This window comes from Lissotriton helveticus, chromosome 8 (genome assembly GCF_964261635.1).
Source record: "Lissotriton helveticus chromosome 8, aLisHel1.1, whole genome shotgun sequence".
In the NCBI taxonomy this organism is placed as follows: domain Eukaryota; kingdom Metazoa; phylum Chordata; class Amphibia; order Caudata; family Salamandridae; genus Lissotriton; species Lissotriton helveticus.
This window is the reverse complement of record NC_136069.1, coordinates 1,067,996,494-1,068,011,748: the sequence shown is the minus strand read 5'-3', so window position 1 is coordinate 1,068,011,748 and position 15,255 is coordinate 1,067,996,494. Positions and strand designations below refer to the sequence as shown.

At 41.6% G+C, this 15,255-nt stretch overlaps 1 protein-coding gene across 2 annotated transcripts in view; it reads right to left on the bottom strand.

Moving 5' to 3' along the window:
* UGGT2 (UDP-glucose glycoprotein glucosyltransferase 2) overlaps positions 1-15,255 on the bottom strand; it is a 1,586,510-nt gene that overhangs the window by 588,127 nt on the left and 983,128 nt on the right. For both annotated transcript variants that reach the window (XM_078657956.1, XM_078657957.1), the window contains one exon: positions 8,593-8,799. In XM_078657956.1, coding sequence (XP_078514082.1) covers positions 8,593-8,799 — 207 coding nt within the window. The remainder of the gene's footprint in view (positions 1-8,592; positions 8,800-15,255) is intronic.

Below are 15,255 nucleotides of genomic sequence, written 5' to 3'. Positions count from 1 at the left end.
CTTCAGATGATGAAATTAGGAAGGCATTTAGGGAATTCTTCCAGGTAATATACCAAGAGGACAAAGTAATATCGGCTGAGTCTGTTAAGAGTTGGTTGAATAATATTACTCTACCCTCCTTTTCTCTTGAACAATCCCAATACTTGGATAGACCCATTACAGAGAGTTAGGTGATATCTGCTATTAAGAGATCTAAGAAGGGGAAGGCGTCGGGACCCGATGGCCTGCCAGCTGAGTTATACAAGATCTTGGACTCAGAGATCGCTCCTTTCCTCACAAAGCTGTTTAATCTAATACTTTTAGAAGGAATGTCCCCTCCAGCATCTTGGGATAACGCCTCTATTACCCTTATTTTAAAACCGGGTAAACCTGAGGAAGAGTGTGGGTCGTATAGGCCAATTTCCATTCTGAATGTGGATTACAAAATCTTTACCACAGTTCTATCTTCAAGACTGGCCGATATCGCACCTTCTGTCCTTCATTCGGATCAAAAGGGGTTCTTGAAGGGCAGACAATTATATGAATTGACCTATGATTTAATTGGTGCCATAGATATCGCAACATCCAATAATCTTCCATTGGCGGCCCTTACGCTGGACGCAACCAAGGCTTTCGACAGGGTTAATTGGGTGTACCTGTCGGAGACCTTGGCGAAGTTTGGTGTAGGGGAAAGTTTCCGTAGGGCAATTGGCCTGTTGTACAGTAATCCCTCTGCATCTCTTCTCGTTAATGGTGATCTATCGAGCCCTTTTTCTATCACTAGGGGAACCCGACAGGGGTGCCCGCTCTCCCCCTTGCTTTTCGATTTTTACATTGAGCCTTTTGCGCAATATCTAAGGGAGGAGGTCTCCATCAAACCTTTTCATTATCAAGGCTGGAAGAGGAAGGTGGCATTATATGCCGACGACGTGCTTATTTTAACATCAGAAGCCGCTACGGCTCTTCCGGCTATCGTGAAACTGGCTCATGCTTTTGGACAAGTGTCTGGTTATGAAATCAACACAGCCAAAACGGAAATGCTTGTTTGGAATGATGAGAACCCTCCAACAGAACTCCAACCAGGGATCTCAATGCGATATCTAGGTTTGACAACAGTAAAAGATATTAATAAAATAGTCCAAGTTAATTTGTCCACAGTACTTAAAGACTGCAGCAAGCTTCTCCAATCTTGGTCACACCTCCCTCTGTCATTAATAGGTAGGGTCAATCTTATCAAAATGTCTATTCTTCCAAAAATGTCTTTTCTATTTAACACCATTCCTTTATACTTTGATGAAAATATCTTAGCCAAATTTCAATCAAACGTTTCATCTTTCATCTGGAACAATCATCTTCCACGGATCGCCTGGAAAAAACTAAGACGGCGACGTGATAAGGGTGGTTTGGCAGCTCCAGATCTAAAAATCTATGCTTGGGCCTTTCAATTATCCACTCACGAATGCTGTTGAAGGGTCCCGTTGCTTCGGGGGTGGGTCTTATGTATGCAGCTATGTTGGAGGGGGAAAAAATTAACTATTCTAGTTTTCTTTTTAAGTTTGGAAATCCTAAGTTTTTAAAAAAAAATTAAACTGAAGACTCTACAGGGTTTTGCTCGAACATGGGCTGAAATTATGAAATCCATAAAAGTAAATTACTTTTGTGAAAAAACTCCGTTGTGGGACTTGCCCGAAAATCCTGCCTGGCTTGATGACACCTTGGCAGTCCCTCTGAGAGAGGCAGGCTTGGAAGTATGGGGTGACCTCTTTTATGAGGGAGATCTATTTTCATGAGAACATCTGCAAGCCAAGGTTGGCCCTAATTTCTCACGCTTCAAATATATACAGATTTACAGTTGGACTGCAGCCTATAAAGCATCTCCTGCCAATAAGAATAAGTTTAAATTTGGAGGGCATAGCCCATTTATTTCTGACTTACTAAACAGAGGTCCAGCAAAGAAAGAAATATCTACATGGTATAATTTTATTCTGGAGGAGTCAAATGGGGACTTGGTTTTGCCAGAGTCATTATGGGGTTCTGTTCCGATGGATCTGAACTTACAAATCCTTTGGAAGTCTTCTTTCGAGCTTCTGTGGAGCATTGTCAAGCCGTCGTGGCTTTGCAGAAATCATATTTTTACCTTGCATAGGGCATACTATTCCCCTCTAAGACTCTCTAAATTCGCAGGAGGCCAGTCAGTGTCTTGTACTAAATGTGGTTTGATTGCTGCTTCGGATACACATATGTTTTTTGAATGCCCGGTATTAACCACATTTTGGCAGGATATCAGCAATTGCCTTACGGAGTCTTTAGGAAGACCTGTCATAATGGATTTGTCTCTAATGATATTCGGAGTCCTAGAAGGTGTACAACACCTACCCAGATGTCTAGTCTTTTATTCCATCCTGCTCGCCAGAAGAGAGATCTGCAGGAAATGGAAAAACCCTTTACCTCCCTCCTTTAGAGATTGGCAACACTCAGTATTGCAGACCTCAGTTACAGATCTGGCCAGATCTGGCAATCACAGAAAAAGGGCCTTTTGGCATTTACTCTCGTGGCTTCGGTGATTCATTCGGGGTCCCCCCCCCCCCCCCGAGTCCAATGATTGATCTCCTATGGTGCTTCTATATTTTGTACCAATGGAACAGCCGATATCCGGTTCATGCCCGGCCCCCACTTGGCTGCTAAAACTACCCCAAGGTCTGCCACAGATTGGCAAATTAAGGACTCAGTGCCTCTTTGGAATACGGTGGAAGGCTGAGGGAGAGATGGCCCCCATAATATTTGTGTCCCTTCCAGTTTTTCAGATAAACTGAGACAGCTATTCTCCGTTTTTTCCTTTGGTACTTTGTCTATATGGTGGTTATGAGGACAAAAAAAAAAAACATTGCGTGTTCTCGGTAATGGTGAACAGATCTAGCCAAGGCTCTCCCCACTGCTGAAAGAGACCTTGCACCACCTCCAGATGGAGACACCATTTGTGATTTACAAGGAATATTGGGCTGAGTATGTCCACTCTGGCGTTCAGGGACGCTACCAGATGTTGAACCACCAGGGATATGCCCTGCTGTTCCAACCATGTCCAGAAACGAGGGCCTCTTGAGAAAGGGTCCACAACCCCGCACTGCCTTGTTTGTTGCAGATCCACATGGCTGCGTTGTTGTCTGAGAACATCTGCACCAGGCTTCCATGGATGGAGGCCAGAATGGCTTTCAATGCCAACTCGAGTGCTCAGAGCTCCAACAGGTTGATGTGGAGTCCGGATTTTGCCGGAGGCCAGAGTCCCCTGATCTCCACCTCTCCCAGATGGCTGCATTATCCCAGGAGTGACACATCTGTCACTACTGTAATATCTGGTTGGGGAAGGGAGAGGGGTCTGCCACTGACCCAAATCGGTTCCTTAACCAGCACTGCAGATCTTTTGCAGTTCCATCCGAGATCTGGACCATGTCAAAGAAATTGCCTTGATGCTGTGCCCACTGGAACTTCAGGTTCCACTGCCCAGGAGCCTCAGTGTCTGTCTCACTGAAAACCCGAATAAAGGCTGAAACATCGTCTCATTGCCTGATTATACTGGATTTGCTGTTTTGGAGGATAGGCTCGAAACTGCACCGAGTCCAGAACTATTTTGATGAAAGGGACCATCTGACAGAGAGTCAAGTGTGACTTCTGGACGTTGATAGTGAACCCCAGCAAATGCAGGAAGTCCGCCGTTGTCTGGAGGTGGAAGATGATGGCCTGGGGCAAGTCCGCCTTTAACAGCCAGTTGTCAGGATCGGGGAAGATTGGCACCCTTGATCTTTACAAATGAGCTGCAACCACCGCCATCACCTTGGTGAAAACTGAATGGGGTGATGGTGAGACCAAAGGGGAGCATAGTGGGCTGAATGTGCTCATGGCCCACGGGCTGGTAGGTACTGTGTTCATGGTGATGCAGAGGCTGGATAGGTTGCATGCCTTGGTGAATGGGTGGGGAAGGACTCAGCCTTATGCCCCTTTTGTGGCCATAAAAGGAGCTAAAGGCAGTTTGAGGGTGACGAGGGGCCATGGAAAGGCCCATGGACCTTGTTGTAGCCCTGCTGTCCTTAAAAGGCTCCAGCGCTGAATTTGCCTTGTCTCTGAAGAGAAGGGAGTCATCAAAGGGCATGTCCATGAGTGATGTCTGTTTATCCTCAGAAAAGCCAGTAGTCCTCAGCCAGCCGTGGTGTCTCAGGGCCAATGTCGACAAAACCGTTATGCCTAGTGAGTCAGTGGTTTCTAGTCCACATCTAATTGTAAACTTAGTTGCATCCCTCCCATCGGCAGCATCCAACCAAGCAGCATATTAGTTAGTGCTTTGTTGAATTGGAGAAGTGGTTCAGAAGGGGACACTCCTGTTTGAAGCACTTACGTCAAGACATTAGTCTTGAATGACACGAGGGCAAACTAAGGTCCAGGACCTCAGTCAAAACCACATAAGTGAATTAAGCTCCCTCCTCCATAGCCGCGGTAGGGGGAAAAAGCATGACGGTATCTGGAGAAGTGCCTAGTCCATTGGCTTCACCCAAATCCTCACACCAGTCCAAGGATTCATAAGTCAGGTATTGCTCAGGGTCCAGCGACCCCTCCCGTTCTTCCCCAAGTCCTTGCCCATTGAAATAGGGCTCAAGCTCCCGCCTGGAAGGCATGGCTCCAGTCGGCGCCGGAGCAGGCTTTGGGAGTCGCCCCTCCTGCTCCATGTTGGGAATGTAAATGGGGATGGTGACACCGGGAGCGTCGACCTCGGGACTGGCACCGGGAAAAGGTCGACATGGCACGACCAGCGCCTATCTGGTTCCATCTGTGGATCCCTGGGACCCGACTGAGCCATCGGTATGAATCCAGGTGAGGCCCTTCTAGAACCTGAAGGGCTCAAAGGAGTGCCATACCAAACGGGCCGCTCAAATATGAGATGCATGGCCTCATAAAAATCTTTAATTTGAGCGGGGGTCACTCCGGCTCCTGGAAACGTGGGGAGGCAGGGAGTTCGGCCCAGGTGCGGGCTCAACCATAGAGCCAGGCCTCGAGGGATGTTCCCTATTTTCATAATCTGACGGATGAGGTGAAGTCGAAGCACTCATAGTTCTTCCTCTTTTTGTGGGACCGAGACTTACCTAAACAGCTTGACAACTTGGAGTGTGACGATGACCTTGGACTCTGCAACCACTCACATGATTCCTTTTGACCGGGTCCTCATGCGCAGCAAGTCGATCCCCCAGGAGCTCGAGGGATCACTTCTTCAGCCTTCGGATACATGGTGCAGTAGTCGGGACAGGTCTTCTGATCATGGTCTCATTTGAGCCACCAGGGGCAAACAAGGTGCTGGTCTGGTGCTGAAGGGCCTGAAGCCGGCCGTCTTTGATGACATATCTGTTACACCAGGAGGTAAGACCTCAAACAAGACTTCAACAAAGTGTCAAAGAAAAGCTTAGTCAAAAAGTGACTATGGGGTAGCTCTTCTTGGATCTGCTCTGATTGGCATGAAAAGAAATAACATCAGCTAGCTCAGGTGGCACCTACATAGGCATTGCGAATGTCACTTGTGATGCTGACGATGCCATGCGGAGCCAAACGACTCCACCTACCATGTGCAGAGGTACTGCTCACAAAATAATTCCGGACCCAATGACGCTTGGGGAGAATTCAAAGGTAAGGAATCAGGGGCTAGAAGTCTGTACCAGATGCGTGGCTTTCCTATTTCTTTCTTTGGTACTGTTAAATGCTTTACACTAGTTCCTTTGTTCAAGACATGCTGCTCAAAGCAATAGCTACCCAGGGTTGAGCTTAAGGTTGTGCAAACGAGCCTGACTGGACCCAGGACAGTTTTTGCGAGTGTAGTCCACCGTAAGGCCGCACAGCCACACCATATAATGCACCCAAATCCTTAGTGCTTATATGTAACTGTGCTCCATTACTTCTGAAACTGTACAGAATTTCCACCGCGTTACATGGTGCCATCTGTCATCGCTCAGAAAATTCTTCATCTTCAGTCTGACACTTGTGAATATTCTTAAGGAGAGAAATATCCATCAGAAATTGCATTTTTTCTCTTTTCTTTCTCTTAAAGTCTGTTAAAGGAAAGCAAAAATGTACATTTCAATCATTCAGATCATGCTCAGAAGCCGCAATGTAATGGGTGTGCAAGGTCTCACAGAACATGAGGCAGTGTGTGTCAACTTGAAACCAACGGTATTTTTGCCGGAAAAAAAAATCTAAATTTGCATTCCTCTTAATTGTAATTCCTTGGTTGCATAAAAGATGGACTCCTTAAAAATCACAAGTGAGTAAAACACACATTTTCCAATTCTAGGTTTGAGATGTTCTGTTATTCCTTGTACTTTGAATCCTATTCGTAGGAACACTATACAAAATCTCCCTACAAAACACGGAATCCAAACCTGAACTTAGTCTGTTGCTAATCACTAACTTAGAACATTTTTTGATTCAAGTAAGTTATTCATATGACAACTAGTCACAAATAATGCAAGGGATTTTTGGCGAACGATTATTGCCCCATTTTTTAAAATCTAATGCGGAGCCTAGTTTGGATACGCATGTAGATGAGGATTCTTGGGTGGCGCACTTCACTAACACCTTTAACGTACCTCCAGCGAGCCCAGGGCCTGTGGATGCAGAGTCTGTCCCATCTTCTATTAATACCCTCGTTTTTGATACCTGGGAGACATGTATAGCCCTGGATCAAAGTTCCAGCAATAAGACGCACAGCTTTGATGGTGCTCCAATAGATTGTTTCACAAACTGCCCTGACCTTTGGAGTTCGCTGCACACTAACACCTTTAATGCAATAGCAAGAGAGGGCCCTCCCGCCTCCTGGCTTAAAGCCATTTTAGTTCCAATTTTTAAAAAAGTTGACAAGCAAGACCCCAGGAATTACAGACCTATTTCCCTTCTAGATAGCACAGGAAAATTAATGGGCAGAGTGCTATTAAATAGATTGGAGACATGGGCATCTACAAAGAATATCCTGATTTCTGCATGATATGGGTTTCAAAAAGGGAGAGGCACACAAGATCAATGCCTGAATTTGAGCCTGCTTATAGCAAAGTATATTCATGCGAAGCAAGGCAATTTATACCTGGCCTTTATGGACCTCAGTGTGGCCTTTGATTGTGTATCTCACCCACAGCTTTGGAGAATTATGAGGGGAATGGGGGAAGACCAGGCAGTGATTACCTTTATCAGACAATTGTACTCATGGGCTGAAGCATGTGTTAGGTTTGGGTCACAGGGAGAATGCACTAGGTTGTTTCCAGTAATGAGAGGAGTTTGCCAAGGGTGCATTCTCGCACCTTTTTTATTTTTGCTGTATACTAATGGGGTGCAGTCTAAATTACTAGAAACAGCTATAGATGTGCCCAGAATAAGGAAGTTGCACATCCTAATGTTATTATATGCAGATGATGCAGTTTTAATTGTGCAAACAGGAAGATCCCTCCAGACATCGTTGAACACTTATGTGGATTTTATGAAAGGTTTGGATCTCCATACAAATGAATCCAAGTAATTTGTTTTAATTGCAGGGCAAAAACTGAGTAAACCACCATCCTTTTTTTCATCTCTAATCATCAAGTGACCCAGATGGAGTCTTTCCCATACCTAGGAATCCCTTTCGACTACAAGGCATCTTGGAGGAGTATGGTAGAGAACCGTGGGATTATGTTAGAAAAGAGCACTAATGCTATTCGCTCATTCTCAAATAAGCTGGGAACAAGAAAACCAGACATTTTAAGAAAGGTGTATGGGGCTAAATCAAGAGCAGTAGCCAGGTATGGTGCTGGGGTGTGGGGCCATGTTGACGCAAAGAGGATCCAAACAATAGAGGATTTGTTTTGGAAATCAATGTTGAGTCTCCCACCGGTTGTCCCAATTTTAATTTACACTAAGCATCCCTTATATAATTGATTGGATAAACGTTGCTCCAAACCTCTTATGGCACTCAGTTTGGTATAGAGACAGTGTCATTGACCCAACAAATAATACAGGATTGCCTATCCCTTGAGTACAAGGAGAACATTTAATGGCTAACCTATGTGAAAGATACTTTATACACTCTTGATTTAGGTAGCTTATTTGAATCACCAGAAAAATGCGGCTCTGTCTCGAAACAAGCACTAAAGACCTGGTTTATGATCGCTGCTAAAGAAGGGAGATTGAATGTACAGCATAATAAACCTACCGTTGGAGAATATATTCAAGGGCTTTTGCAGGTTGAGGGGATATCCCCCTATCTGGACTTTGTAACAATCCCACTGCACCTGTTTATTTTGCTAAGGTTTTGGCTCAATTATATCCCTTGCATGTTGGGCCACAATTTTAGACTATGTCGTCTGGCCCTGTATTTTTTACATATGCTGCTTGATTCGCTAACCTGTTACAGTGCTGCCTCTTTTTTATGTAGGAGTCTCAAATCCAGGAAATCATTTATTGACTGATACTGATTAATTGCTTCTTTTAACATTTTTAACAGTGATGTATATATATACTTTTATGATTAACTTGTATTATTCGAATAAAGTAATTTTGATGATGACAACTAGTCCACATGTCAAATTTCTATGAACATCACCATGTACTTACCAAAGTCACAAACTCCTTCATTTTCACTCCTGAAGAAAGTGCTTCGGCAGTCTGCTTCGTAGCCAGCTTTGGTAAGAATTTGTGTAAAGTGCTGCTTTTCTGGGTAAGAAGTGCTGCCAAAATACCCCTCGAAATTTTAGTGTTGTCTTCTGTTACAGGGGACTTGGAGTTGATAATAAATCCAAGCCGTGCACTGTTGCTCGATTTCTGCAAAGGGGTTATTTGGAGGCAATCAGTTATGTACAAACGTTTAATTTTCAGCAATGTAAAAACATTACATATATTTTGTAATGGTCGCAAATTACTTTGCAATTATTACCCTGGTACCTGACCAAATAATTGTTGTTTACCTGGTCAAGTATAGGTGAGGTAGTTGCATACAGTGTAATAATGATGATTCAATATATAGGTTTTCACATCATAGCATAGAAGGTAAAATATGAATGGTCCAAATGGAATTTTCAGCCACAAATGTAATACTATAGGAAATCATGAAGAAAGAATAGGCTATATTATTCCCAAAAGAGAATGTATTCATTAGGTTAAAGAGCTGATTCAAAGTCCGAATTAAGATGACAATAAGAAACATCCAGATGGCATTGACTTGAGACTGAAGGTTAGGTAAAGTTGCAGGTATTGTTTTAGTTTCCCATAACAGCATTTCTAGGAATGTGCACTTGGGAGCCTTGAAGCTGTTAAAACATGTTTTATACACCAACCTTTGGTATATCTCACAGTGTTTCCTCTACCTGCATCGCTATCACCTACTTAACAGAACTGCAGATTATAAGGAGATGCAATTTTGTTGGACAGAGGCTGCCTCAATATGTGTTGATTACACGAAAAGTCCTGTAGACACCTTGCTTGTCAGAATTTCTCCAACGAAAGCCGGCCAAACCCTAGGAAAATGAGAGCATTTCTACCACCAAAAATACATTTTAAATGCATTCTGTTTTCTTTTATGGGCACACATTGTAAATATTTGGACTTTCTGCACCATATATTATTCCGAACATGTTTCGTAACCTCTTAGGTGGGCAACAATTGTCTGGGTGTCTTTTGTCTAGAATCCCCTTTCTTGATATTTGAGGTGATGATCCAATATTGGATTTCAATATATCAAATTCAAGTAAGGGAAAAACCATTAATACGTAATACATGGGGTTTGAGCAAGCCACTGCGAAACATTTGCAAATAAATATCTCACCTTACTTTCCTCCATGCTACAAATGTGTTTACTGAAGGGTGTAAGAGACATTAGCGTGTCAAATATTAGTGGAAGGAGGGCTTAGACAAGAGGAAATGCTAAATAGTCAGGAGGCTATCAATATAGTGAAATACGTATCTTATGCTATAAAATTGAAAGTGAGATTTTTGCCAAATATTCATGACATGCTGTTGAGGACTGGTTACAACGGAAACAGATATTAAGTTGGCTGAGGTAGGCTTTAGAACACAAAATAGCACTTGTGATTATGTCACTGTACTCAATTTGACTGTTAATGGGGAAGTAAACATTAATAAAAGCATGGCTTTCTGTTTTAGTAAAGTATTTGATAGGGTGGACTTGGTCTAAGATGTAGGCATTAAATACTGACCCCATTTTATTATATATTAGCCCAAAGAAAATCATATTTCTTCTTGGGTGCAAATAAAATGGGAGGTCAAACTCAATTGATGAATTAGCGGACTACACACCACAGGGTTAAAAAGGTATACTTTGGCCCATACATTTTTAATATCCATTTAGTTGGCTTATTTTCTTCTATTGCCTTGGATAAACACTTTATATGTATGTTAGGTAGCACCAAATAAAAAAACACCTATTTGGCATATGCCAACGGTCATGTTGTCCTGCTGAGACCCCTAATGGGTAGCAAGAATCTTTGGACTTTATACCAAGCTACTGTAAAGAAGACAGTCGGAAGGCGAAATCTCATAATACTAATACCATTTAATTTATCATGGTGGTCCCAGCTTGCCTCACTCAAAAGAAAATTACTGAAGTGCTTGTAAGAGTTAAATGACTTTTATATAATGTAATACTGAATCCTATACTATGGCCTTGAAGAGTCATATTGGAAAGATCACTACTGTAATTTGGTACTTTTTGTTTGTTTTTACTGTCATACTAAACTATGTGGTGAGACTGCTTTGTTGTACTTTTTTTAATCGTAAAAAGAGCTGGCCTTCGTGGCATGTTAAAGGTTTGCTCCCTTTTTTGGAAGGAACTTGAGTATAAGCAGAACTACAGTCTTTATTTTGTAAGATTCAATTACGAGTTGATACAGATTTGGACGTGTGTGGATATTTCATTAATGGATTTTAAATCTAAGATAAAAAGGACACTGGGAGCACACTTTTATACAGCATTCGTCTTATCTCTCTTAATAATAAACTTGTGTCTATATTGGAGCCCACTTACGTGACGCTTCAAGACATCTCATTGTGCTGATTTTTCAGAAAGTCGGCTTGCAGTCCTCACTAGGATACCCCTGCGGGTGATAGTGCGCTTTACCAATACACATAGCATAACAGTCTCTACAGTATCACCTACACTACTCTGAACCTAGCCACACAGGTTTCTAGAGCCTGGTCTCTGTAAAAAATAACAGCAGTCTCTGTGGCTAAGGGCTGAATTTCTCACCCATTTTTTCTGTATGTGCCCTTGATTGACTGAATAAAAAAAAATGTAAATCTACGTTTAATTGTTACACAGCATGTACCGTTGAGAAAGTATATCTTTTAACACTCCAAGGTAATACTAACATGGAGTGTAGTTATAAAATACTGTTTTAAATTGGATAATTTATATACTAAAATCATCTAGTAACAGACAAAGCTAACAACATTTATATGTCTTGTTTTGTGACTGTTTGGTGTTTATTAGTTGTAACTGTTAAATACCTCAATGTTGTATTGTCATCTTCATGTGCATGTTCCACTTTGATCGTAGGAAGATTATTGCATTAGAATGGAAGATTAACTATCAATAGATTTGTATAGCTGAGATGGTATATACTCGAAATTCTTTTCCTCCTTTAAGGTAATACTATTTAGGGCCGTAGTTTTGAGAAGCTTCTTAATTGATCACCTTATGTTTTACATTTATATAGTAATATTTAAATGAAATCCATCTATAAACGTCAGCCACAGTCATGCATTTGTTTATTATATTACCATTGCTTTGTGGGTTTATTCAGCATGCAGTGTGATAACTTTTATTGAACAGGCAATAAATACATTTCAAGTGACTTATTCATGTCTGTACTGCTGCATTCTTTTAATCCACACATAATCAATATTTTCTAGGCATCACTGTCCGTTGTTAATACGTTTGGGGAAAAATCTAATTCAATGTTAAGACACCGTTTTTCTCTGGCGGAAAAATCCACACATAGAAGCTATTTAGGTTGCAATACTGGAATTGCTACACTGCCATCACTCACAAGCCAGAGTAATGTAGTTTTGGAATTTCTCTCTTTATTGGCCTCTCAGATAAGATAAAACAAATTATTTTAGAATGAGTGCAGTTTGTAGAATATGTAGTGGGAAGGAAGGTTATTTCTGATACTGACTATCCTACCATACATCTTACTTCTAATTTGCTTGATATTTCCAGATTTTTAAATAATGTATCCAGTATCATCAGGACATTCTTCTTCTAATTGGAACAAAAAATCTTAATCATAAAAAAGCTTAAGGATTTGATCATCTTCCCCACCCATCTAAAATAAAATTGTCCCTCAGGTCGGGGTTGTGTATCTGGTTTACAAGAAATGTTAAGGTCTATACAATTAGATTGGGTCATCAAGAACACTGTCAATCTTGATAACTCCTCATTGAGATCTGCAATTGCTTTAGATGGATCTTGCATTTGGCATATGATACATGCAGTAAGTCACAACACATTGCACTACTGTTTTGTAATTGCTGGTCCTTTAAAAAGGGTTTTCCAAGCACTATTGTGCAAATAAGAGAATGGGCATATTCGACTAGTGCCCTGATGTAGGCACTTTTCTTCATTCATTTTTCCACTAATTCCAAGTCCTGCTCTTGGGAAACTTCTTGAATTTGGGGAAAAAAACAAATGTTAGTAACACCAATCCAAGAGAATTCCGACTTGAGTGATCAAAGCATTTTGGCATAAAGGCATGGTGGCACAAACGGTAAGCTGTTCTTAGTGCCATGATCAATTCAATTGAAGTTTTATAAAATGCTATCTCCAGTAAGTGGTTTGTTCAGGGTATATGAGGCATGTGAGAGCTTGACCAAGGCTTGGAGTTAACATTTTTAGCATATTTTAGTACAGACCTTTATTTAAGTCTATGGCTCTACAGAATATCTGATCAATTTGGTTTGTGTCTGGTTTTGCCTTATTTTTCCAATTCTTGTATAGATAGACTAACTATGCCAGCGTCTTGGAACTGGCAGAAAAGTCAATTCTCTAAAAGCGAAATGGGTAGCCAATGATATCAGTGCTTTGGCATTTGGAAAAAACATAGCTAGCAAAACCTCTTTGTTAACGTTCATGGGAGAGGAAGAGGAAGAGCTAATAGAGATCTGCTGATCTCTATTAGCACTCTGAACTGCAGTAAGTTTGGCAAAGCAAATGTTTCTATTTTACCCATTTCCTTAAACTTCAGTCCTTTTTTTCTAATTTTGGATATCACATTTCTGCGAGATCTAGATGTTAGGTTTTAGACTATTTCCTGATTTAATTATTTGGTGTAATAAATCTTTTTTAATACAGGCCTACTACGGTCCATTCTCTTTTCTCAACAAAGCTTCTAGATTTATTTGTAAAGTAAATAACAGCCTGAAAAGGTTTCCACTACCAGTTGCTTTATGTATGGAATGCAAATGGTTTGATTTCGGATTCAAATTCTAACTGGAATTGTTAATTGGTTCAGCTTTGGGCTAAACTATATTTGATAAATGTACTCATATGTAAAGCTTTGTAAGCCTCCCATGTCATGTATAATGATGTGTCTTCAGTACTCGTGTCAAAATATTCAGCTCTCTGGGGGCATCGATGTTTTGACCCGACTTGCGAGCAAGGCGGGTAATTGGAACCTCAGCCTGCGGGTCTTCCTCAGTACAGGCAGGGGGGCAGAAAGCAACCTGGTCACAGTGTTGGTAGATATCGGTGTGACCACCCGCCTGAAAGTTGCGATGTGGTGCCAGTTAGGCTCAAGAAGAGTAAATCATGTACAAGGGAATGTATCCTTATCCACGTATGTGTTGCGGTGTAGTGACCGAGTTAAATCAATGTAAGTGCGGAATTCAATCAGCAACTTTAAATAAAATCCTTTCGGTCCTTACTTCAGCACGGTACCGCAAGTGGGGTTGAAACATCGACGCTAGGCCTGGGCGGTAAATTGAGTTCCCCTTGTGGAATGTGGGTAATTTTGTGTTCCGTGGAGAACACGGAATTGCCAAAAATACCGTGATCCCGCGGCTTCGCGGAATTTTTTGCTTGTTCACGCTTTCAAAATGCGTGTTTGTGGGATATTCCCCCCCCCCCGAGAACGTAAACAGCGTTCGCGAACAGGAAAAAAGCATCGCGAACGGGCAGAACAAACAATTCTGCATGTTCGCGGAACTCTGCGCATGCTCGCAAAGATATATTACCGTTTTGCTGAGCGACTACGCACATTTCGCCCGCCCCTAGTCGACGCCCACCCCCCAACATGCCTGGACCACATGTCCTTTCTTCCCCCATCTTGCATAAGGTGATATGTTTCTCTAATGTTTGTGAAACATGTTGTACAAATTAATGGCATAACTAACCATCACTGGCCAGGTCTCCAAGATTGATTATTTGTTATCAATCGTACTTATACAATTATCAAAGTTGATTCCTGATTCCGCCTTGGGATCTTTTCCCTTCCTCCTATTCTCACTTACCTCACACCAGAGCACTTCCCTTTCATGTTACCTTGGAGCAACCTTACTTTCTCTTCCAAATGATAACCAATTAATATGTTTACCATCTGTAAATGTTGTGATTAATAAATATATGCCTTTTTAAAAGCTAATGGTTGTTGCACATCTAAAATATTTTTAACTAATTTGGATTCTCAGTTACCGTGAACTCACTATATGTTTGCTCGTAATTGATATTGAATAATAACTGTACATAGTAGGTATTTATGTGAATAGATAAGTCCAGGACAACTGTTTTCTGTACCTTTCGATACCCAGGTCCAAGGACTTTTTGGTTTGGTTACCCCATTTACTATAAAGAGTGCCATATAGGCCAGTTTGGCTTGGTGTACATTCAAGAATATACAATTAATAGTAGACATATGCGATTAAGTTATAATTGCTCCAGAGGTGTCCCAGGAAATGTTAGTGTGCGAGTCAGACTCGTCTGTGCTCATTTTAGTCTACTGACCCCATTGTAGGCGAAGTCCTTTGTTTTGCCTGCAGTTTATGGTGGCAGTTGAAGCTTTGCAGCAGATGTGGACCGGACTACTGCCTTCTCAGACTCCCCTGCTGGCGACAGCATCAGCAGCTTCGTTTAGGATGACTTAATTATTGAGATGCAACTACCAAGTTTGTGAAGACAGTAATTGTCACAGATATACTTGAATACAAAAGTTGACTTAGCCTAATGTTTTGGAAGCTGCATCATACACTTAAGCATTAAGGAAATAT